This window comes from Podarcis vaucheri (genome assembly GCF_965113315.1).
Source record: "Podarcis vaucheri genome assembly, chromosome: 8".
Taxonomy (NCBI): domain Eukaryota; kingdom Metazoa; phylum Chordata; class Lepidosauria; order Squamata; family Lacertidae; genus Podarcis; species Podarcis vaucheri.
The window spans coordinates 76,302,479-76,325,258 of record NC_138766.1 but is presented as its reverse complement, the minus strand read 5'-3'; the positions used below and the strand labels follow the sequence as shown (position 1 = coordinate 76,325,258).

The 22,780-nt window shown below is 43.9% G+C and overlaps 1 protein-coding gene across 4 annotated transcripts in view; it reads left to right on the top strand.

Annotated features, from left to right (window-relative positions):
* The window catches only part of CSMD3 (CUB and Sushi multiple domains 3), a 603,606-nt gene that overhangs the window by 88,030 nt on the left and 492,796 nt on the right, over nucleotides 1-22,780 (top strand). For all 4 annotated transcript variants that reach the window (XM_082235380.1, XM_082235382.1, XM_082235381.1 and 1 more), the window contains exon 2: nucleotides 20,876-21,098. In XM_082235380.1, coding sequence (XP_082091506.1) covers nucleotides 20,876-21,098 — 223 coding nt within the window. The remainder of the gene's footprint in view (nucleotides 1-20,875; nucleotides 21,099-22,780) is intronic.

Here is a 22,780-nt window from a genome sequence, read left to right as displayed (position 1 = left end):
ATGGAAGGAGGATTTAGCTTGTGCCATAGAACCCTCTACCGCCCACCTAGAATCCTGAAAGGGACCAGGTTGACAACCCATGGTCTAGATAAATAAAGCATAAGGATATGAAATGCTGTCTTGTCCTGAATCAGCCAAATGCATCTTCTAGTGATGTCTCTCTGACTGGCAGAAATTCTCCAGGGTCTCAGTCTTTCACAGTTCTGTTCACTGAGATCATTGTAAGAAAACCTGTCAGAGAGGTGAATCCAAACATACAAAGTGCTGTTTATTTGTGACCTTAGTTCCACCTTTTAAGAATCTCTTTACTTTTGGTCATAAAGGAACTGCAAGTTATTACATATAAAGCACAGAAGATGTAAATTTGCAGGAATATACTGTTTTTGCCCATTTACTGCCAAATCACAGAACAGCAACCACAAAACTGAGATAAACCCCGAGTGAAGTCTCATATGTTTGTGGCATTTGGCTGTGAGAACAGTGGTTTCAGTTGACTGAATTGAGGCCTTCCTAGTAATTGATTTAGTTACTGAGTTCTCATGGAATGTTTATGAACATTCTAACTTGAAAGTTTGGAACAGTACACAAGGCCTAAGGACAGAGGGCACTGTGCAATTTGGGCAGTGTGGAGTATTTCAGCAGGTGCATGCAGCCTTATCAATATGTTGGTCAACGGTCTTTTGGTACATATATAGCTCCATGATAGTGCTCAAATTAAAAATTAAATTAAAAGATGCCTGTTTCTTGGGAGAAAGGTGATTACAAACCTAGACAGCATCTTAAAAAGCAGAGACATCACCTTACCAACAAAGGTCCATATAGTTAAAGCTATGGTTTTCCTAGTAGTGATGTATGGAAGTGACAGCTGGACCATAAAGAAGGCTGATCGCTGAAGAATTGATGCTTTTGAATTATGGTGCTGGAGGAGACTCTTGAGAGTCCCATGGACTGCAAGAAGATCAAACCTATCCATTCTGAAGGAAATCAGCCCTGAGTGCTCACTGGAAAGACCAATCGTGAAGCTGAGGCTCCAATACTTTGGCCACCTCATGAGAAGAGAAGACTCGCTGGAAAAGACCCTGATGTTGGGAAAGATTGAGGGCACAAGGAGAAGGGGATGACAGAGGACGAGATGGTTGGACAGTGTTCCTGAAGCTACCAATATGAGTTTGACCAAAGTGCGGGAGGCAGTAGAAGACAGGAGTGCCTGGCGTGCTCTGGTCCATGGGGTCATGAGGAGTCAGACATGACTAAACAACAACAACAAAAGTGCTCAAAAGAATGTGCGTGTAGGGTGAATGTGCATGCCGATGGTGGCCCCACCCTAATGTCTGTTCAGAAGTAAGCCCAGCTGAATTTTATGGGGCTTGCTCCCACATAAGCGTGTGTCAGGGAACTGACATCAGAGGGAAAGGAGGTGATAGGGCTCCCAGAGACTGGGAGAGACTCAACAGCCAAAGCAGGGACCAGCAGGGGGAGCGCGGGGTCTCTGGAGGAGGATCTCAGGGATACTGAGAGAGATGCAGCAGCGCAGGCAGGAAGCAGGGGGGAGAAAGGGGTGAGAGACACGTCCAGTGAAAATAGTGGGGAGGTGTCAGAAGCAGTTGCAGGGAGACCCATGCTTCGTCGGAAGCTGTCACGTCGTGAGTCCAGGAGACGTGTTTCCGTTAAGGAACTTCTTTGTTGGAGGCGTTTCCGCAAACAGCCACTGTCGGACCCTAACAGTGACTAGAGCAGACATGTCTGAGGAGCTCTGTCACACACAGAGGTTTGTGGGGCTGCACAAACTCTGAAGGGGCACCATTTTAAGCACAAGCAGCTAATCATCCCCTGATAGCAGTCCGACAGTCTCTGTACGCTGCCTGTGCAGGAGAAAGCATCATGAGCGACCCAGCCGGAGCCGGGGGAGGAGCTGATCCAAGCTTGGAAGAAAGATGCCGAGCATTGGAGGTCCAACTGGCGCTGCAGACGGCGAGGCTCGAGGAGAGGAGGGCTCAAGATGCAGACAAGAAGGGGAGAACCACTCAGTTCCCCAGAAAGGTACCAGGATTGGTGCAGAAGTTTGGGGGGGACCCCAAGGATTACCATGCCTTTAGGACTGAAATGCAATATGCCCTGAATGTCCAGTTTGATGAGTTCCCTGATGAGGAATCTCGAGTTGCTTTTGTAATTGGGCATCTTGAGAAGGGCGCGCGAGACTGGGTTCGACCCCTGATGGCAACGCACAACGATATCCTAAAGGACACTATGAAATTTTTTCGTGCAATGGATATCATGTTTTCCAGCGACATTGAGGAAGGGTTGGTGCGCAGACAGTTAATGGCTTGCAAGCAGGGAAGCAGATCTGTCCGTGAGTACTGGACTGAATTTACCATGCTGATTCACAGATTGGGGTGGGATTTATCGGCAGCACCCATTCAGATGCTATTTGAAGAAGGTCTTTCTTCAGCTGTGAAAGACGAGCTGGCCAGGAGCCCCAGGGCGGTGTCTATGGATCAGCTGACCAAATCTGCGCTGACCATTGGAGCGCGCCAGGAGGCAAGAGCCTTGGAGAGGCGGGAAGGGAGAGGGGAACGTTGGAAGGAGTTACGCATTCCAGACATTCCTGAGCCAGCTTTCCCGCCGGCAGAGCCGATGGAAATCGGAACAGCCCGCGCGCGCGCAGTTTCAAAGCCCAGTGAGGGGGCGAAGAAGGAGGGAAAGGGAGCCCGGAAATGCTATCTCTGCCAGCAGCCAGGCCACTTTGCCAGAGTCTGCCCCCAGAGGAAGGAATGGCAAGGAATGGTGGGGGCTGTTGAGGGGGAAGAGCAGGGAGAAACGGAGCAGGTAAAAGCCAACGCCTGGTTGCCATCAGGGCACTGCAGCCAGGCCAAAGAGCAGTGAAAGTGCCCCTTCCCCAAGTGCCAGTGCCAGAAGCTCCTCGACCGGCTCTAGTGATTGAAGTGTCGCTAGAGCTGCAAAATGGACACCCCCTAAAAATAAAGGCACTGTTGGACTCAGGCAGCTCCTGCAATTTTATGAGCAAGGAGTTTGCTGCTGAACACCAGATACAGACTATCCCTTTAAGCAACCCCCTGCAGGTGACCACGATCGATGGCAGGGAACTGTTGGGAGGAGGAGTCAGCTTGCAGACCATCCCAATGATAATGAGGGTGGCAAGGCACACAGAACTGATAGCGTTTAATGTGGCCACCTTGGGAGGTGCTCCCATTATTTTGGGAATGAGCTGGCTAGCCCTACATGATCCGCTGGTGGGCTGGCATCAAAGAGTGGTTTCCTTCGGTTCCGCACATTGCTTAGAACTCTGCAGGGGGGAAAAGGGGTCAGCAGGGGCCCAAGCCACCCTGGCAGGGACTGAAGTAGTGGAGAAGGGGAAGGTGCCACCACAGTATGCTGATCTCAGCGACGTGTTCAGCGAGAAGGAAGCTGACCAACTACCTCCGCATAGACCCTTTGATTGCCAGATCAATTTACTCCCTGGAGCACAGCTTCCTGTAGGCAAGTTGTATGCCATGTCAGACAGGGAAATGCAGGAGTTGCGAGCGTTCATTGACAAGAACCTGGAGAGGGGCTTCATCAGAGAGTCCAAGGCAGCGGGGGGTAGCCCAGTGTTTTTTGTGGACAAAAAAAACACGGACAAGCCGAGGCTGGTATGTGACTTTCGGGCCCTAAATGCAGTGACAGAGCCGGCGGCTTTTCCTATGCCCAGGATTGATGATATTTTGACCAGGGTGCGGAAGGGAAAGATTTTTACAAAGCTGGACCTAAGGGGGGCGTACAACCTGATACGTATAAGGAAAGGGGATGAATGGAAGACCACCATGTTCACCCCTTTGGGGGCATTTGAATACTTAGTTATGCCTTTTGGATTACAAACAGGCTCCGCGTGTTTTCAAGCTTTCATGAACCACGTACTGGGGCCTTTGCTCTACAAGAATTGCGTGGCCTTCTTAGATGACGTGTTGGTGTATTCGGAGAATGAGGAGCAACATGTGAGAGACGTCAGAGAAGTGTTGAGCAGGCTGCAAGCCAACAGACTGTGGGTGAAACTGGAGAAGTGTCAGTTTCATACCAAGGAGGTGGAATTCCTGGGGTACCGCTTGTCAGATAAGGGGTTGGCCATGGACCCCGGCAAGGTTCAAGCGGTGCTGGAATGGAAAACACCCAAGACCAAGAAGGATGTGCAGAGGTTCCTAGGGTTTGGAAACTTTTATCGTAAGTTCATCCGCAACTTCGCCCACCTGACGGCGCCCATCACGGACTGTCTCAGCAGCAAAAAGAAGTTTGTTTGGACGGGGGAGGCGGAGCGAGCGTTTGAGGAACTGAAAAGGGCCTTCGCCTCTGACGAACAACTTCTACATGTGGATTTACAAAAAAAGCTGAGGGTCGAAACAGACGCGTCGGACAGAGCCATAGGGGCGGTGCTTCTTCTGCAGCCGGGGAAGGAGGGGTCTGAGTGGCGACCGTGTGCCTTCTTTTCGCGGAAGCTGAACAAGTCTGAGAGGAACTACACGGTGTACGACCGGGAACTTCTTGCAATTTATGAGGCCTTCCGGAGATGGAGGCACCTACTAATTGGTGCACAACAGAAGGTGCAAGTGTGCACGGACCATAAGAATCTAGAGTATTGGAGAACTGCGCGAGTGCTCAACCAACGGCAGTTGAGATGGGCCCAGGAGTTCTCCAAATTTAACTTTGAGATTTGTTACGTACCAGGCCCGGAGAACGTTAGGGCGGACGCTCTCTCACGCAAACCTGAATATTTGGAGGGAGAGGGTGTACCCGAAGAGACCCATGTCATTCCCGAGGACCGCTGGGTGTGTGGGGCGGCATTGGTGGGGCAAAGGGAACTGGTAGAGGGAACGGGGCAGGATGAATACGCCCAGGACAAACTCAGGAGTCTTAGGAGGGAGGGAGACAAACCCGGGGGTTTTGAGGAGAGAAATGGGGCGTTGTACTACAAGGGAGCGTTATACATACCTGAAGGGGAATTGAGGGAAAAGGTACTCAAGCAACTGCACGATAACCCCACAGCAGGGCATTTTGGGCAACACAAAACCATGTGGCTGGTTACCAGGGAATTCTGGTGGCCCAAGGTCAGGGAAGATGTGCGTGAATATGTGAGAGGGTGTGACCGATGCCAACGAGCCAAGGGGGAGAGGCGGGCACCGGCAGGTTTATTAGAACCACTACCCACGCCGGAAAGACCGTGGGAGGCAGTGGCAATAGATTTTATGACTGATCTGCCCAGGTCCAAAGGGAAAACAGCCATTATGGTGGTGGTAGATCTGTTAACCAAGATGGCCCACTTTATAGCCTGCTCACATGCGGTCACAGCAGAAGAAACCGCCAAATTGTTTGTGGAAAATGTGTTTAGGTTGCATGGCGCCCCCTTGAGGGTGGTTTCGGACCGAGGGAAACAATTTACTTCCAGGTTCTGGAGGAAGCTCATGAGCTTACTGCATGTAGAGGTTAATTTCTCTACTGCCCGTCATCCAGAAACCAACGGGCAGGCGGAAAGAGCTAATGGTGTCCTCCAGCAATATTTGAGGTGTTATGTTAATGACAGAGAGAATGATTGGGTGGAGAAGCTGGCGTTGGCAGAATTTGCTTACAACAATGCAGAGAACGTGTCCACGGGGATGAGCCCTTTTTTGGCCAATCACGGGTGTCATCCCCGAGCCTTCCCAGGGGGGGAGGGGGAGAACTGGAGCGTTCCAGCAGCAGAACAGTTCGTTGAAGAAATGGAAGCGATCCATCGCCAACTCCAACTTAATTTAAACCGGGCGAAGGAGGAATATAAGAGGCAGGCAGACAAAACCAGAAGGGAAGGGGAAAGCATTAGGGTGGGAGACCAGGTGTGGCTGTCCACCCAAGGGTTACCATTTAAAGGAGGTTGTAAGAAGTTAAGACCCAAAAGACTGGGCCCATTTGAAGTCACGCAACAGGTCAACCCAGTGGCTTTCAGACTCCGGTTACCGAACCACATGAAGTTGCACCCAGTGTTCCACAGATCGTTGCTGTCACCGTATATAGGGGACAGAGAGGGGAGGGTCAATAGGGGACCAGCGATGGAGGAAAAAGAACACAGCTACCATGCAGCGGAGATCCTAGATTCCAGGTGGAAAGGAGAGCAAGTAGAGTATTTGGTAATGTGGGAAGGGGAACCGGAGTCGGAAAACACCTGGGTCAGGGCAGAGGATGTAGATGACGAGGTTCTAATTGAAACTTTTCATCAGAGATTCCCTCGAAAACCCCAGCCAGTGGCGAGGTTCCGGAGGGAATACTTCGCCACCACAGACGAAGAAGAGGAGTTGGAGGGGTTCTCTGATTCCGAGGTGGAGGAGGATTCAGCGAGTCGGAACAAAGACCGATGGAGGGAGATGTTCGAGACGTCGGAAGATGAAGAGGAGTCGTTTCGGGGTTTCAGCTCCTCACCGCCCAGAGGAGAGGGAGGGGGCGGGGGGGAAGGGGGCCCTGGAGGGGAGGTGGATGTCAGGGAACTGACATCAGAGGGAAAGGAGGTGATAGGGCTCCCAGAGACTGGGAGAGACTCAACAGCCAAAGCAGGGACCAGCAGGGGGAGCGCGGGGTCTCTGGAGGAGGATCTCAGGGATACTGAGAGAGATGCAGCAGCGCAGGCAGGAAGCAGGGGGGAGAAAGGGGTGAGAGACACGTCCAGTGAAAATAGTGGGGAGGTGTCAGAAGCAGTTGCAGGGAGACCCATGCTTCGTCGGAAGCTGTCACGTCGTGAGTCCAGGAGACGTGTTTCCGTTAAGGAACTTCTTTGTTGGAGGCGTTTCCGCAAACAGCCACTGTCGGACCCTAACAGTGACTAGAGCAGACATGTCTGAGGAGCTCTGTCACACACAGAGGTTTGTGGGGCTGCACAAACTCTGAAGGGGCACCATTTTAAGCACAAGCAGCTAATCATCCCCTGATAGCGTGCATAGAATTGTAGCCTAAATTAACGTCGCCAGCTACTTATTAGTTGCTCCAGAAGCTATTCTAAGTCATTCATCCGTAATATTAATAAAGCCTCCCCTTTATTATACCACACTTCATATTATAGGACAAATTGCCTTTGCAATCTTAAGTAATGTGTTGTTTCTTTAACACCCAATTACAGCATCACACTTTTGTTTTAAAGCACGCATTGATGTTTTTCTTCTTCTTCCATAAATCATTCACACTTTACTGCAGTAATTCAACAAAGTCAACACATCCTAAACACCAGTGATGAAAGTGTTGTTTTCTTGAAACTTCTTGGGCTCACTGAGCACTGGCTTCAGTTTAGAACACTACATTAATAACTTAAGTCAGGTCCCTTAAATTACCACTAGGTAATTAAGTGAGAGACAGAATAGCATAATTAATTTTTTTTTTGTTTTCATTTGAATTTTCTATTATTTCCCTACAGGGTAATTTATTCATCCTTGGTGTGGATTTCATTTTCAGTTTACAGCACCAATAACAACACCATATATTCTTAATTATGCAGATAATAAATTTTGAAAAGGGAAATAGAGTCTCCTACTATTAGCAATCAAACAGCACAGTCCAAAATCCCCTTAAAAAGAAATGCTTATGTGTGAGTCAGTTTAGCACAAAGCTGTAGCCCACTTCAGAGGAGCAGTATCAGGGATGGTCTGCTGTTATTTATGGTGCGGCCTCAAAAATATTTTAGAATGGGGCATTGTGAATTACCACTTGTGCTCATTTTCCAGTGGAATAAGATATTACCCACTAGTCCTATGCGTGACTAGTTCTTCTTCATCTCCTCCATCATAACATAATAGTAATGAAATGCATGACGCTAAGTCATCATGCCAAGAATATACCAACCTTACACCTGATGAGCATGGGCTGTGAGCACAGGCTGCAAAATGCAGAGAATTGTGACATTAGATATGTTAGATATGTTTAATTACTATAGATTACGGGGAAGAAGAGGGTAATTGGAAGGGCCAGCACAGTGCCGTAGGTAAAATGCTGGACTAGAACTGAGAAGAGCTAGGTTCAAATCTCTACTCAGTTATAAAACTCACTGGGTAATCTTTGGAATAATTTCTTACTCCAGCCCATTTCATACACTTGTTGTGAAGATGAAAGAAGGAATCAGGAGTGCCATCCTGTGCCTCCTGGGAAGAATGGTGAGAGAAATAATTATGACTCTTCTACCTCGCTCTACCCAGTTGCAACTCAGCATCTGAAGAAGCAGCTTGTCACTGACAAAAGCTACTGCCTTTTTGTAACAAAAAGCTCATTAAAAGTTAGTCTCAGTGTGCTATCACACATATTCTTCTTTATCTAATAAGTAAAGTAGATATGGTTTGGCCGCCTCTAATGCAGCCCTATTCATGTATTCATCTGTACAAGGGTGGAAGTGTGAACAGTCTTTATATATCTCATGACACGTGATTGTAGGCTGCTGTATCTGATAGATGAATGGGATGAGCAGTGGAGAACAAGCAAGAGTTTCTCTCTTACTCTAGGCAAAGTGTGGCGCTCTAGCACAGAACACTATGCCCAGTTTAACGCGCCACACTTCAAGAACATGGATGTTAAGTCACAGCAACACTGTTAACAAGGGGTATCTGAAATAACTTGCTTAAAAAGGGGGAGAAAAACAATAATTGGCTTTAAATAACTGAAAGTGTTATATAAAAAGTAGGCAAACAAGAGAGGATAGGATTTATGTTGCAACAGCATATGTACTGTAAATGTTAAGGAACAAAATAGTTAAGAGTAGACAATGAAACAATTTTACTGGAAGCGTAGGAAAAGTCAATTGTAAATCTGCTGCTAATGAATCAAATGTATGTGTCATAAGGGTACTACTGAGAATGTATTTCAGGGAAACATGTCTCTGTGTTTGCCCAAACAGGCGCATTATATAACCCATGAGAGCAGCAAAATAAGCAGAACGTACAATGGTCATGAGACAAAATCAGGCTAAATCTTTATTGAAAGCAGCGGGCAGAATAAGGGTTTGCATGACATTGGGTTCATCATTCCACAAGCCCCATGTTGACGGAATGGGTCTGCTGGTTTTGGAGCACCCCAAACCCGTTCAATGGGAGTCAGCCAGTGTTGAACCTTGCTTTGGTGCAAGGCAAGCAAGCAAGGACTCAATGGGTGACCAGAGTGCAGATTCCCATCAGGCAGACACCCCAAGACGTGTTTGGGGGTGCTGTGGTCAATCTTCCCTTCAGGCCCTTTTTGGGACCCCCCCCCATACTATGTTTATCCTGCCCAATGCCGTTTCCACCCTCATGCAAACAACTTTTGTTTGCCTAACAAAGGCAGACCATAATTCCACTGAGGGAAAGGCAGAAAACCCCCCAACCATATACCAATCTGTGGTTGTTGTTTTTTTTTTGGGGGGGGGGATATTTCCCAGTCAGAGGGGCCTAGATAGTTCTACTTACCAAACCCAATTGTAATGCTAAAGAAGATCAGCTACCATTCCATATTCAGTGTCTGTGGTCTGGGGATGTGATAGTTTTAGTATATGCTGCCAGGGCTAAAATAACCAATGTGCTCGATAAACTGCAAAGTCTTTGATCCCTTAAGGATCCCTTAAGGATCAAAGATATGTGGAACTCAGAAAGTGATTCAGTACAATGCGTCCTTGTCCTTTAACTCAACTCTAAAGGTGCTTACTGCCTTTGGGATACATAACTGAATGACAAGGTGCCATGGTATGAGCTGCCTTGTCAATCCTAGGAGTCTGACATTTCCAAAGATGTTAAATTAAGTGAAATTATTTTCTTGAGAGATGTTACAAGGGCTATATCTGCTTACTATTTCTTGCACGTTCAACTTGTTTGAAGTCTGGTATATTTCACCAACTAGGTTGTATTCCTTTAATTCTGATATTTCTGGAATCATGCTTCCATGTGGAACATTTAGCAGGGCCTATGGCAAGTAGCCATGCTTCGATGTATAAGGTCTCAAATTCCATTCTTAGTGTCTCCAGTAGAAAAACTCCAGTTATCATCAAGCTAGGAAATATTTCTGCTGATCAGAACATACAGTAATTAGTGGGCAAAATGGAACAAATGCCTGATTCAGTGTAAAGCAGCTTCTTACAGCTACTTGTGATGGTTACCTGTAATTATTGCATCGTTTGTTGTATTCCCTATTGTCAGGGGTTCAGGGACAGAGGCACAGGTGAGGGGGGAGACGGAGAGCGATGGGGAAGAATCCCAGGACAGTGAGGAAGAGGATGACAATGACTTGAGGTCTTCCATGAGTCTCTCAAGTGAATCGGAGGATTCCCAGAAGGGGGCGCCCCTAGTCAGGCCAAGGGGGGTCACGGGGGGACCTGCCAGGAGCAGGGAAGCAGCAGGGAAACCCCGAGTGGGAGTGGGAGATCGGGGCCAGCTTCCCAGCAGGAACGGAGTGAAGAGAGTGGAGTTCCCAGTGTGACACACGGAGCAGAGCAGGAAGGAGACAGGGGAAGGAGATCGGGGCAGGACGTCCTGCCGGAAGGGGCGGAGAGTAGTACAGGGAGTAGTGTAAGTGTCAAGAGGAAGGTCAGGGGTAGCGAACGCGCGCCAAGTTCAAATGTGGAGGCACGCGGAAATGGAGAGAGCCCGGAGGAGGAGCCTGGCCCCAAAGCACGAAGGAGGGGGGAGCAGGCATCTGAGGAATCCGCTTCAGGAGAGAGCAGGAGGGAAGGAACCCAGGGGGGCAGAAAGACCCTGCGGAAAAGGAAAGACAGGAAGAGGTGGACTAGCACAAGCCTCTTAAGCTGGTGTAGGGGCGGGACCGATTCAGAGGGGACTTCAAACGTCTAGGCTAAGAGACGCGGGGCTGCGCGCCTCAGTTGTGGAACCAATAATGAACTGCAATAAACATCCTTGTATATAAGAAGAGCCTGGCGTTGGTCTTTTGTGAGCTGAGACCTGAGGCAGCCCTGACACCTATTGTCTTTTTTAAAAAAAAATATTCTATTTTCAATTGTGATGTTTAGGAAGATGAGTTTTGGGACACAGATTCTTAAAGGTATGAGTTTCATTGGAATGACCTGGGAAAGGGATAGTGTGTGGAACGTGGAGTTGTGAGTCGGGGCCCCGCCCCAAGATGAAATAAGACACATGGACACCAGCAATTAAGGTCAATGGGCTAAAAATGGCCACAACTTTATTTGTTACAGAATGTGAGTGGTATTGGCTTAGGCACTGGATCTGAACCGACTATACTTTGACTCCTGCCCGCCCTGCAGGGAGTCACCCAAGGGTTAACAACCTGTAGGGGGGACTTGTTGATGCAAACCAACTGGAAGCTTTCCCCTAGAGTCACCAGAGGGTCATGTCATGGCCCTAGCCACCACCTGGGCATCGGACAGGAACCACGACCACCGGATTCCTTTATACCCTTCAAGGGGAGGGGTAGGTGATGGCCACAACCGTCCCTTCAACACACAATGCATTTTCCAATGCCTAACCACCAAACTTTACAAAGTTGTGACGATTTGCGAAAAAAGAAGTGGCTGGTGCATGACTCGGGACTGGGAACTCCTGTGACGCAGGGGGCATAACTGTGCCCCCTGCGAAGGGCGGGAAAGTGCATCCCGCTTGCAACCCCTTCCCTTAGGGAAGAGGAGAGGATTTCTCAAAAGCAGTTTTGAACTTGCAGGAAATGTCGTTGTTGTCATATATGGCTTTTAATATAAGTAACTATTGCATGAATGATGGTGTCCATATTGACTTGGAAGTAAGGGCGGAAGAGATTTCTGTTCTGTTAGCACTTTTAAGTGAAATTACCTAATTTGTATCTCCTGGAATAATAATACACATTAGAGTGTAATCCACAACACCCACTTGAAGCCTTCTTCCAGTTTTTGTAAGGAACCATTGGGCAATGACCACGAGTCAGTGGTTGAGCAGCTGGTTTGCAGGCAAAAGGTCCAAAATTCAATCCCTGGCATCTCCCGGTAGTTCTGGGAGAGAATGCTGTCTGAAATCCTAGAGAGCTGCTGCCAGTCAATTTTCACAATCCTGAGCTAGATGGACCAATGACCAACTCAGTGCAAGACAACTACCTATGGTTCTTATGTTCATATGAGTACTAGAGTATGGTTTTCCATGTAGCTGTGAATCTATGGATGGTAGTGTCCTCCAACCTGGTAGATGATTAATTGATCAAGAGATAACATCTGGCAAGCTAGATGCTCCCAATTAATCAGGCAGCACATTTTTAAAAACACTGTTATTATCAGAAGTACTTAAAAATGTAGCCAGTGGGCGGCATATCAAAAGAGGCCTTCTTTCCCATCTCACATGTGGGATGGCATTTTCTAAGAAGAAGAAGAAGAGTTTGGATTTGATATCCCGCCTTTCACTCCCTTTAAGGAGTCTCAAAGCGGCTCACATTCTCCTTTGCCTTCCTCCCCCACAACAAACACTCTGTGAGGTGAGTGGGGCTGAGAGACTTCACAGAAGTGTGACTGGCCCAAGGTCACCCAGCAGCTGCATGTGGAGGAGCAGAGACGCGAACCCGGTTCCCCAGATTACAAGACTACCGCTCTTAACCACTACACCACACTTAAGATTGCATTAATGGCATCATATATGAGGAACCTCTTCAAACAAAGAGTGGGTGCTTTTTTTCTCCTTCTGAACAATTATTTTACCCATATGCAAGTTTAATCTATTCATGAATTGAGTAAAACTCATACAATTAATCAGCTAACAGCACAGTTTCATTTATTCATTTATTTAAAGTATTTCTATGTCCCCCTTCATTCTGTTTGGATTTCAAGGCAGTGCCCAGCAGAGTATATAATCTAATTCATAAACAACAACAACAACAATGTGTTGTGTAATCCTATAGAAGTCACTTCTGAAGAAAATCCTAGTGAGTTCAGTGGGTCAGACTCCCAGTAAGTGTGCATCAGATTGCAGCATAATTAAAGTTGCCAGATGCAGAAGAGGACTGGGTTTCTGAATCTTTAATAGTTTTGTAGAAGAAGAGGATTGAGCAGGTGTGGTACCTGCTGAAATGCCCTCTTCTACAAAACTATTGTAGGTGTGTACATGCCGTCATCTTCTGCATCTGGTGACCCTAAACCCAATAGGACTGGAGCCTGAAGTTGATTTGTTTTTTAAACTCATAATAGCCTTCATTGATTTGGACTGGTGCTTACTTATCCTTCCTGCCCTTCCAGCCCCAGATATGAGATTGAGATGGCTGCTTTTCATTGTCAAGACTTTTTTTCCTGACTGCTTGCTTATTTGTTTCAAGGATTTATATATTGCTTTTCACTTAGCGTGACAAAGTGATGAACAGCATAATTTACCAATATCCTAAAGCTGCAGCAAAACAGACAAAATACAAAAGCACATAATAGAAATTATAGAAAATAAGTGACCCAGTGCAGAAATGCTTGAGCAAATGAGAATGCTTTTCATTTCTGGCAGAAACACATCACTGATGGCCCCCCATTAGATCTCCGACCTGCTTAGACCTACAGATAACTGTACTCCTTTTTTAGGAGTGCTGATAGTTTGGTAACTGATTGCAATGAAAAGAACTGCAAGGTACAGAGGAGTTAATCATACTGAGATTCTACCTCTTCCTTTTTTACACAGTTATGATGACTGCTGCATGACATCTGAAGTGGTATCTTCACAGTGTTTCCCTGAACTGTTGAATACCAAGATACTTAAGGTCTTTCTAATCTTGCTGAAACTTCCATGAAACCACCCACACTACTTGTTTGATCATAGCTAACTTATACTTTAGTATTTACTGGAACTTATTTTTGCTTTTGCTCCTAGTTTAATCTCAGTGCCTTCTTCAAAATCATGTAACGCCATGTCACTATGGAGGGGATTAAACACCCCCCCTTTTCTAAAAGACAACCTCTGTCTTTAAAAATACATCCATTTACTACCAAAATTTACTGCTCTACATAATCCTATCACCTAGCAGCTGAACATTACTACTTTTGGATTCCGAAGAACCAGATTTGATGCATTTGGTGGTTGCTTTAGTAACTGAACTTCTCTGTAAATCTCATTAAAGATTTACATGCCAAAGTATTATGCAAAAGTTACATAATAACAAGTGAATGAATTGCTAAGATTGTCACTTACTTCTTTAAGAATAAAATGTAATCCAGCATTGCACTTCCTTCTCAGGTCCTACATAACAACAGGTACATATGAAAGTGTTTATTAACAGTTACTGCTTACATCAACACATAAATTATATGCAAGTTGCTTAGGTTTCAGCTAAACTTTTTGTAGCATCTTCAGAGCAAATCAAAATAATGCTTTATTGTGCTATTTCTTCAGAAAAAGAGGTGCCAGAACTCACCATGAAAGCCTTCCTTGTTCTCTTACAATGGCAATGGCACCCACCTGAGAGGTGCCAGAACTGAGTTCTGGTGAGTTCTGCCTGAAAAAGAGCTCTGATGCTTTATTTATCTGTGGACATCTTCCCAAATTAACGTTAGGATGTGTCATCACAAAACTCTACAGCTAGACAGCTTTTATAGGGCTGGGTAGGATGTTTTAGGTAGCCTCTGACTGATTCTCCTTTTCACCTACTTCACACTGTGTAGGGCGTTGATTTTTGTCTGTTCAGAATTCTGTGTGGACAGGGAAGGGAAAACTTAATGTCACTACCATCCTGAGTCATTATTGGGTATGGGGACGCTCTTGAGCCTCACAGCCTGAAGTTTATAGGTACCTAGGGCTGCCCTTAGGGCCTGGAATGCACACCTTGGTTCACATACACAAGGCTCACTCAGCAAGGAGGGAGAATCGTTTCCCAGTCCTTGGCTTTATAGAGCCAATAAAGTAGTGGCCAGATTGATTATTTAATTTCTATACCACTTAATACAGTATGTATTGTGGTATATTGTGTTTTTATCATTCAGTTGGGAGCCCAGAGTGGCTGGGAAAACACAGCCAGATGGGAAGGGTATAAAGGATAAATTATTATTATTATTATTCAGTAAAAAAAATATCTAAGCGGTGTATAAAAAACTGAAGCGACAACAGAGAAACTGACACAAACTATTACACAAAATAAGAATAGTTCCCTCATGCACATGGATTTGCATCTCCCTGCCTGCACTTACTGATTTGGCTTATTTGCAGATCCTCCACTCTGTTATATTTCCTCCACTATGGTGTGTTGAGTCTTCTTTCTGCTTAGTGCTGTGTGAAAATGTGTTCCAGCAGCAATGATGTAAAGGGACCAGCATATCCTGTGATTTTTACATGCTACCTTATTCCAGGTTAGACTATTCATCCATCTAGTCTAGGATTAGTGGCATCACCTGCTATCCAATCCTTTTAAATGGAAATTGCTAGGAATTGAAGCTGGAACTCTGCATGCTGTGTCTCTACCTCTCAACTTTTCCAGCCATGATTAACAAATTGCAGCCATGTAATCAGCTTCTCTATGATGTAGCTTTATTTATTAGTGGGTTCATGGAATATCAATATTTGTGCTTAGCGGGGAAAATCCTCTTAACTGCTCAAGGGCAGAGTCATGTTTGCAGATCATTATAAGCAGCCAAAAGTGCAAATGCGAACTTAAAATGCCGGTATCTTTAAGGAGCGTATTCATACTTTATTTATGGCTTGATGTGCTTTGACAACAACGAGTGCATGATTCTGTTTCCAAGCTTGCATAAGTTTACATAAACCCTTTCTGGATGAACAGTATATGGTAATGAAAGCCCTGTAATTCTATTCATTATCACAGAGCACATCCAAATGATACCTTCTTGTGTGTTGGGTTTTGAAGTTTTATTGAGGCTTCCAGGGAACAAAATATATTTCTACCAAGACTATGTGTCACAAGCAAATTTTGGATAGGCAGAAGAGCTGGCAATGACCCTTATATTTCAGCCCACATATTTTTGGTATGTTTCAGGTTGCAAGGAGATTTTTTTAAAATAGCAGCAAAAGAAGAAAGCACTGTTATTTCTGAAACTGGAAACATATTTAAGAACAAGCTTTTGATCCTTCCTGTAAATTCCCCTGTCCCACTAGTGAAATCACTATCTGGGTAGACGTTAGCCAAATTGCAGCTGATTTGGGGTGCCATGAAAAGGGCAGGAATAGTGTTGCTATTTTTTTCTGTCTGGGGAGAGGTGCTTGTGGAATTTTCTGCTTCAGGTAGCAACCTAACTTTGCTGGTACTAAACTCCACGCCTTGGAGGGGCGGGGTGCAATTTGCTGCTCTATTCCAGGCAGTAAGATATGTTGGCCCAGCCCTGTACTCTTCTCTCTGCCCCTCCCCAGCCACATACAGACTGCCACCGACAGAGACACTGAAACCTGAAATGGCACTCCCATTATGTGTGCTCAGGATGATTTCTCTCTCATTGGCAATGCATAGGAATCTGAGACGTATAAAGCAAGGAAAGCCTAGAAATCGGTGCTAAAACACCCTGCATTATTTTAAAAATAGAAAACGCTAAATCTGCTTTTAGAATGGATTATGCAAATCAAATGTATTTGCATATCATTGTTCAGCTTGCTTGCTCTGTTCTGGTTGCTTCGGTAGTGTTTTTTGAAAATATATTTTTGTTCCACGTATTTTATTTTTAATTTTGCTTTCTCATGAACTGGATTAAAACCAAAAGTTGGAACTTCCTTCCCTTAGAAAAGAAAGAAGTGGTTTAGTCTAGAATTCTTCCCTAATGTGGTACGATCTCCCAATTGTTCAATAAACTAGTCAGTTTGGGATCACCTCACCCCATATATGCCCACTTGACTAATTTTAGCGAAGGAATTGGCACTCTTAGAAGTGTCACATAATGTCCATTCTACTCTTACTAAGAACTCAGTCTTTTAGTGGTATCACTTATTCTCTGGAACTCTTCATATTGATATTAGGTACTATTTTTGACAGCTATTGAAAGCAAGCCTATCCAGACATGTAATTTTATTGTGTTTATTTGTTTTTTAAAACTGTTGATTTTATCTATATTTTGACAATTTTAGGGTGCCTGGTTCCTGGAGTCTGTTTTTAGCCTATTTGAATGACTACTATGTATTATCGTGTAAAGCACATTCATATTTTTCTCTTAAGGGGTATATGAATTATACTAAATAAATAAATGAAACTTATTACATAAAATCAGAGTCAGACACAAAATTCCTGTGGGGGGGGGCGCAATTCTCTCTCCCTTACACATTTGCTGGACATTCTGTCTCTGTTTTCTCAAGGGAAGACATTAATTTCTAACAAATTATTTGAGAATTTCTGCTCCAACCCTATGTTAAATATAAAGCGAAATGCCCCTCCACATTTCATTCATAAATAGGGTAGAAAATATCATGCACTCCTTTGCATCCCAAGTTTATTATTGTTTAATATTACTTTAATATTGCTTAACAAAGCAATGGCCATGATAAATTTTCTTTTTCAGACTGTTGGAGAATTCTTCTTCTGTTCTCCCTGAGAATATTCTGAACCCATCTCTCTCTCTTAGCACCTTCAAATAAGGTGGAGAATTTGGGGAGGCCATTTTCTCTCAGCCCCACTTTGATCTGTCTCTAGTCCTGACAGGAACATGGATTTCCCTTGTAAGGCAAAGAGCAGTACAACATATAAAATGAACCTCCAGCTTTGCTGATAAAAAGACTATCATGTTTTCTTGATTTTGGTGTTCTATGTTCCAAGTATTTTCTGAGAATGTTTTCCCCTGAAGAAACAATACAGTATATTTGTCTTCAGGGTTCTTTGGCTGGTGTGCGGGGGTTGTAAGATTTACCTCAGAACAGAGATATCCCTACAATTATTTGTCTTGTGTCCTCGATTCTGAAGACAGTAGTGTTCAAAATGGGTAGTGTTGTGGAGGGGCGGGTGTTCAGAAGCTTTAACTAGCTTTAAACTGAGTGGTTTTGCAGACCCACATCTTGTATTCCCCAGTGGAAAATATGGAACAAACACTTGTGAGAAAGGTCACTGAGAGTGGAGTCCTTCAGCTTCCTGATAAAAACATGGAGTCCACTTGTCTCTGAAAAAGAGAGAATTCCATCCAAGATCCCGAGGCACAGCCCATGTAAATAATTCAACATAACTCTTCATAAGTAATTCAAGTTTCATCCTGAAGAAGTGATATCTGAACTAAATGTATCCCAAAGGCTTTTACAAAGTTAACTAATGCAGTCAGAGTTAAATAATAAATAACAACAGATAATTTTTCAGATGGGATTTAAAAATAGATCATGAGTTGCCGAAGGCACCAAAGAGGGGAAATAAGAAATATTTTGGGTATGGCAATTTGGTAATAGACAACAGTGTGCATGCCAAACTGAGAAGGTTATGAAATGGTTGTTCTGAACTAGTTTGCAGGAACCAAGCCTATTGGCCTTAGACCATTGGTACATTGTAGGAACAGGGAAGCTGTTGCGCTTCAGAAGTTCATTGACTACATCTCCCATTATTTCCTTGATCAGTGGAACTGGCACTATTACAAGTGCCTTATAATATCCATTCTGCATTTGTAAGAACTTTATCATTTAATAAGGCCTCCCCTATACTGTACTTTGGGACTCCTTGCCTATCAAGCAGACACCTTCTCTGAATTGTTTTCCGTTCCTGCTAAAAACATGGTTTTGTAAAGCCTACTCAAATGCTTAGAAAACTTAAACTTCTTAGTATTTTAACCTCATGTATGTTTTAATATATTTTAAATTCCCCCCCCAATTTTATGGTTTTATCTTTTTGAAAGCCACTTTAAGAGTTGGTTGTTGTTGCTTTTTACAATCAAGCAGTGCATACGTTTTATGTAATAAAATAAAATAAATAAATTCCTGTCCTTTGGTCATGCTGGCTGTGGCTGATGGGTACTGGAATCCAACGAAACTGGGAAGCTAACAGCTCTGAGGGATAAAATCAAATGAACAATGGAACATAAACAGTGCACAAATTTTATGAAATAAATAAACAAAATGAAATGAAACCTACAGCTGTGTTCCCCGCAGGCCTTAGGGTATAATTTTTTATTAATTCAATCACCCAGCATTCATCATCAGGCTACAACAATTTAAATATTCAATATTTAAAACAATTAAAACAAATCATACCCTCAGGAATAGAGTGGATCCCAAAAAAACACATATTTTGGGTATCAAGACCAAGATAAAGAGGTGCATTTTCAGCATACTGATGATTTGGATTTTTCAGCATCAAAGTTCCCTCTGATCCATAGGTGGAATTATCTGTTAGTAAAATTTTCTATGATACATATTTTTGCGCTTTCTATCTCACAGTTGAATGCGTGAACCGTTGTTGAAAATATTGTGCTCAAGAGAATGTGAGGTCATTTGAAGCTCTGTCTTAATCCACGCAATATGCTAACAAGTTTGCTATTCCACCATATTTTAATATTTTTAAGGGAGACGATGGATGTATCACAGAGAGAAGGCTCGTACATTCCACTGGCAGTGGGACAAGGAAGTAGGAACTGAGTTGTGAACTCTCCATGAAAAAGAGTGCAATTGTTTCCTTGTGTTAAGGGCTAATGATTACTTATTTTGACTGCAGCACTGTGTGAGGAAAAGGGCAATCTCTTTGGCAATCAGGTCTCAAACTCTTGGGGTTTTATGGCTTAATAGAAGCATTTTGAGAAACCTATTAGCATCCAGTGTCACTAGTGTAATGTGTTCCACTTTCTAACTGGAAAACTCTACTTAGCAACTAGGTCACAGCATTCTGCCCTAACCTGTGTTTTTGGAATGGACTTAACATATAATACCTCCAGCAGAGCTCCATATACAAATAAAGGTTAAAGGAAATAGTTTTCATAATGTTAGTAAAAGAAAGGGAGCAGCACATTCATCTTCCTAGATGTGAATGGAGAAGACCAAGGGATAGCTCATTTGATAAGAGCATGAGACTCTTAATTTCCAAGTCATGGGTTTGAGCACCACATTGGGCAAAATTAGGGTTTGGACTAGATCAGGGGTCTGCAACCTTTAAGACAAAAAGAGCCACTTGGACCCGTTTCCGAAGAAAAAACAACAACTGGGAGCCGCAAAACCATTGCGACATTTAAAACAAATATATCTCTGGAGCCACGATCTGACAGCGGGTGGGAAGGTGACGTCGGGACGGTGCGTGACTAACTCACGCACCGCCCCATGCAACGTCACAGCCAGTACAGCGCCCGCCACAGTGAGGAGTGTCGGTGCGCACAATGCGCCTCCTCCCCTCGCTAGTATCCGCCCCGGAGCCACAGCAAAGATGTAAAAGAGCCGCATGCGGCTCCGGAGCCGCGGGTTGCAGACCCCTGGACTAGATGATTCTTGTTTGTCCCTTCCAAGTCTACAGTTCTATGACTTGGAATATGAATTTCACAAGCAAACGGCAAGCTAATAATATGACATCTTGATCCTAAATCCATCAACTTGGACATAATGTAAATTCCATAATCAAGGAGCTATCATGGAAAAGTCTACTTGATTTCAAGACCCATAGGGGACTGACATGCCAAAGATGTGTTTTACTATACAGTGGTACCTCGGGTTAAGTACTTAATTCGTTCCGGAGGTCTGTTCTTAACCTGAATCTGTTCTTAACCTGAAGCATCACTTTAGCTAATGGGGCCTCCTGCTGCCACCTTGCCGCAGGAGCCCAATTTCTGTTCTTATCCTGAAGCAAAGTTCTTAACCTGAAGCACTATTTCTGGGTTAGCGGAGTGTGTAACCTGAAGCGTATGTAACCTGAAGCGTATGTAACCTGAGGTACCACTGTAGTTAGATAAATATCTGGCAGAGTTGGAGCAGAATATTTAACTGATCTATTAAGGTGAGGAAGAATTTGTTTCATTCAATAAGGTATGTGTGGTGATAATGAATTTACTCTTTTTTTCTTATTCATTTTTTTGCAGGATTTATTTATACATGTGGTGGAACATTAAAAGGACTTAATGGTACTATAGAAAGCCCCGGCTTCCCATATGGATATCCAAATGGCGCAAATTGTACGTGGGTAATAATTGCAGAAGAAAGAAACAGAATACAGATAGTATTTCAGTCTTTTGCTCTAGAAGAAGAATACGATTATTTATCATTATATGATGGGCATCCACATCCTACAAACTTCAGGACAAGGTAAATATTGTTGACATCCTATCAAAATATGGCTTGCTACAAATGAATACATTTTCTCGAAATGTCTTTCCTGGCAATATTGGAACTGAAGTTGTTACATTTTTTCAGCTATATTGCTCATCCTCTTTTCAATAGCAGATGCTAAAGTCAAATTACGGAAAAAGGTTCACCAAAAGAAAACATTGCCCATTCATTTTCAGATGACAGTTGACAATTCCTTTGACACAAATGTATTAGCTTTTGACAAACCATAAGTTTAGGTAATGAGAAAGCTTATAACTCATCGTATTGTGTTTTTCTGAAAGCAGTTGTTATTTGGGTTACATTGTAGATCTTGTTGAAGCATGTGGTAACTCAGTGGCACATGAGCATAAGGTCTGCAGAAGGTTCCAGGATCAATTTGTGAGCACCACTAGTTTTCATTTTAATTATCTCATATAGAAAGGCTGGTAAACACTTCTGCCTGAAGCATTGACAGTATTCCCAATAGACAATATTGCATATGCACTAATTGTCCTTTTCCCTAGGGACATTCTTTATTCTCCAGTTGCCCATATCTTTACATTAGAGTGATGAATCTTAGATTGTGTACATATATGCAAAGAGTTTGAAGGGGTCTCAAAGCAGTATATTCTGCCTGAGGCAAATGCAGAAAATTCACTGCATCCCTGCTAGGTGGGGAATCCAGCCCCTCCTTAGAAGGTTTGTTCCTCTGCTGATCAGCTCATTCCATCAGAAAGCAAGAGATAACTAATCTTCAAGATTTTGTCTCTCTTTCACATGACCCTGCCATGTTCTTCTCTATCTTGACCTGAAGATGGTTTGTTAGCCTATCATATAGTGACTGCCAGATAGAATCAGCCTAAATGTCTGACTGGCCAACAGAATCAGAACTGAAAACCACGTGGAGTGTATGTAGGCATGGGGGAGAAATCCATATAGTTTCATTTTAATGAAAACTTCTCAAATTTGCACTTCCCAAACAACTGAAACACAACTCTTCTTTGAAAGTCACACTAATCTGTACATTGAGACAAAGTTCCCTAACCAAAGAGTGCATACACACAAAAAGTGCACATTAGTGAAAATACAAAATCCATGCTATTTGGGGGTGGGGGGAGATTGCTTGTAGAAATCATTATACTAGATAAAGAAAATGTACACAAAGATACATACAGTGGGAGAAATTTGCACGTAGATGCACATTAATTTTACTGCAGACTTTTAAAATATTGCAAAGGGGTGAGCTGAAGTTAAGGTTGTGAAATTGAGAAATGGAGAAAAACTGAAATTGACATATGCATCCATCACTGGGTGTATGGGAGGAAAAACTAGGGTGGCCATGCTACACCTGCCCACTGAAGCTTGGGACAAGTGACTAACATGCCCTGTGTGTAGCTTGACGCTTTTTAAAAAGAAAAATGAAGAGACTCAATGGTCTGGTGTATGGTTTTGGATTCATTTGCTGGCTACCTTATGAAGCTTAGCTGCGCAAACCCCTACCTCCCCGCTCTGTGTTGTAGGAGATGTGGGACATGTGGGGCTCTGTTTCATTTATGATGTGAGGTCCCATCAGCCAAAGACTTTGGGGTCTGCAACTTTCTCTGTACTTAGGTAACTTATTAGACAAATGATTATGCCTGATCCTACTCTTTGCATTCCTTTCTGTTTTTTTGTTGGTA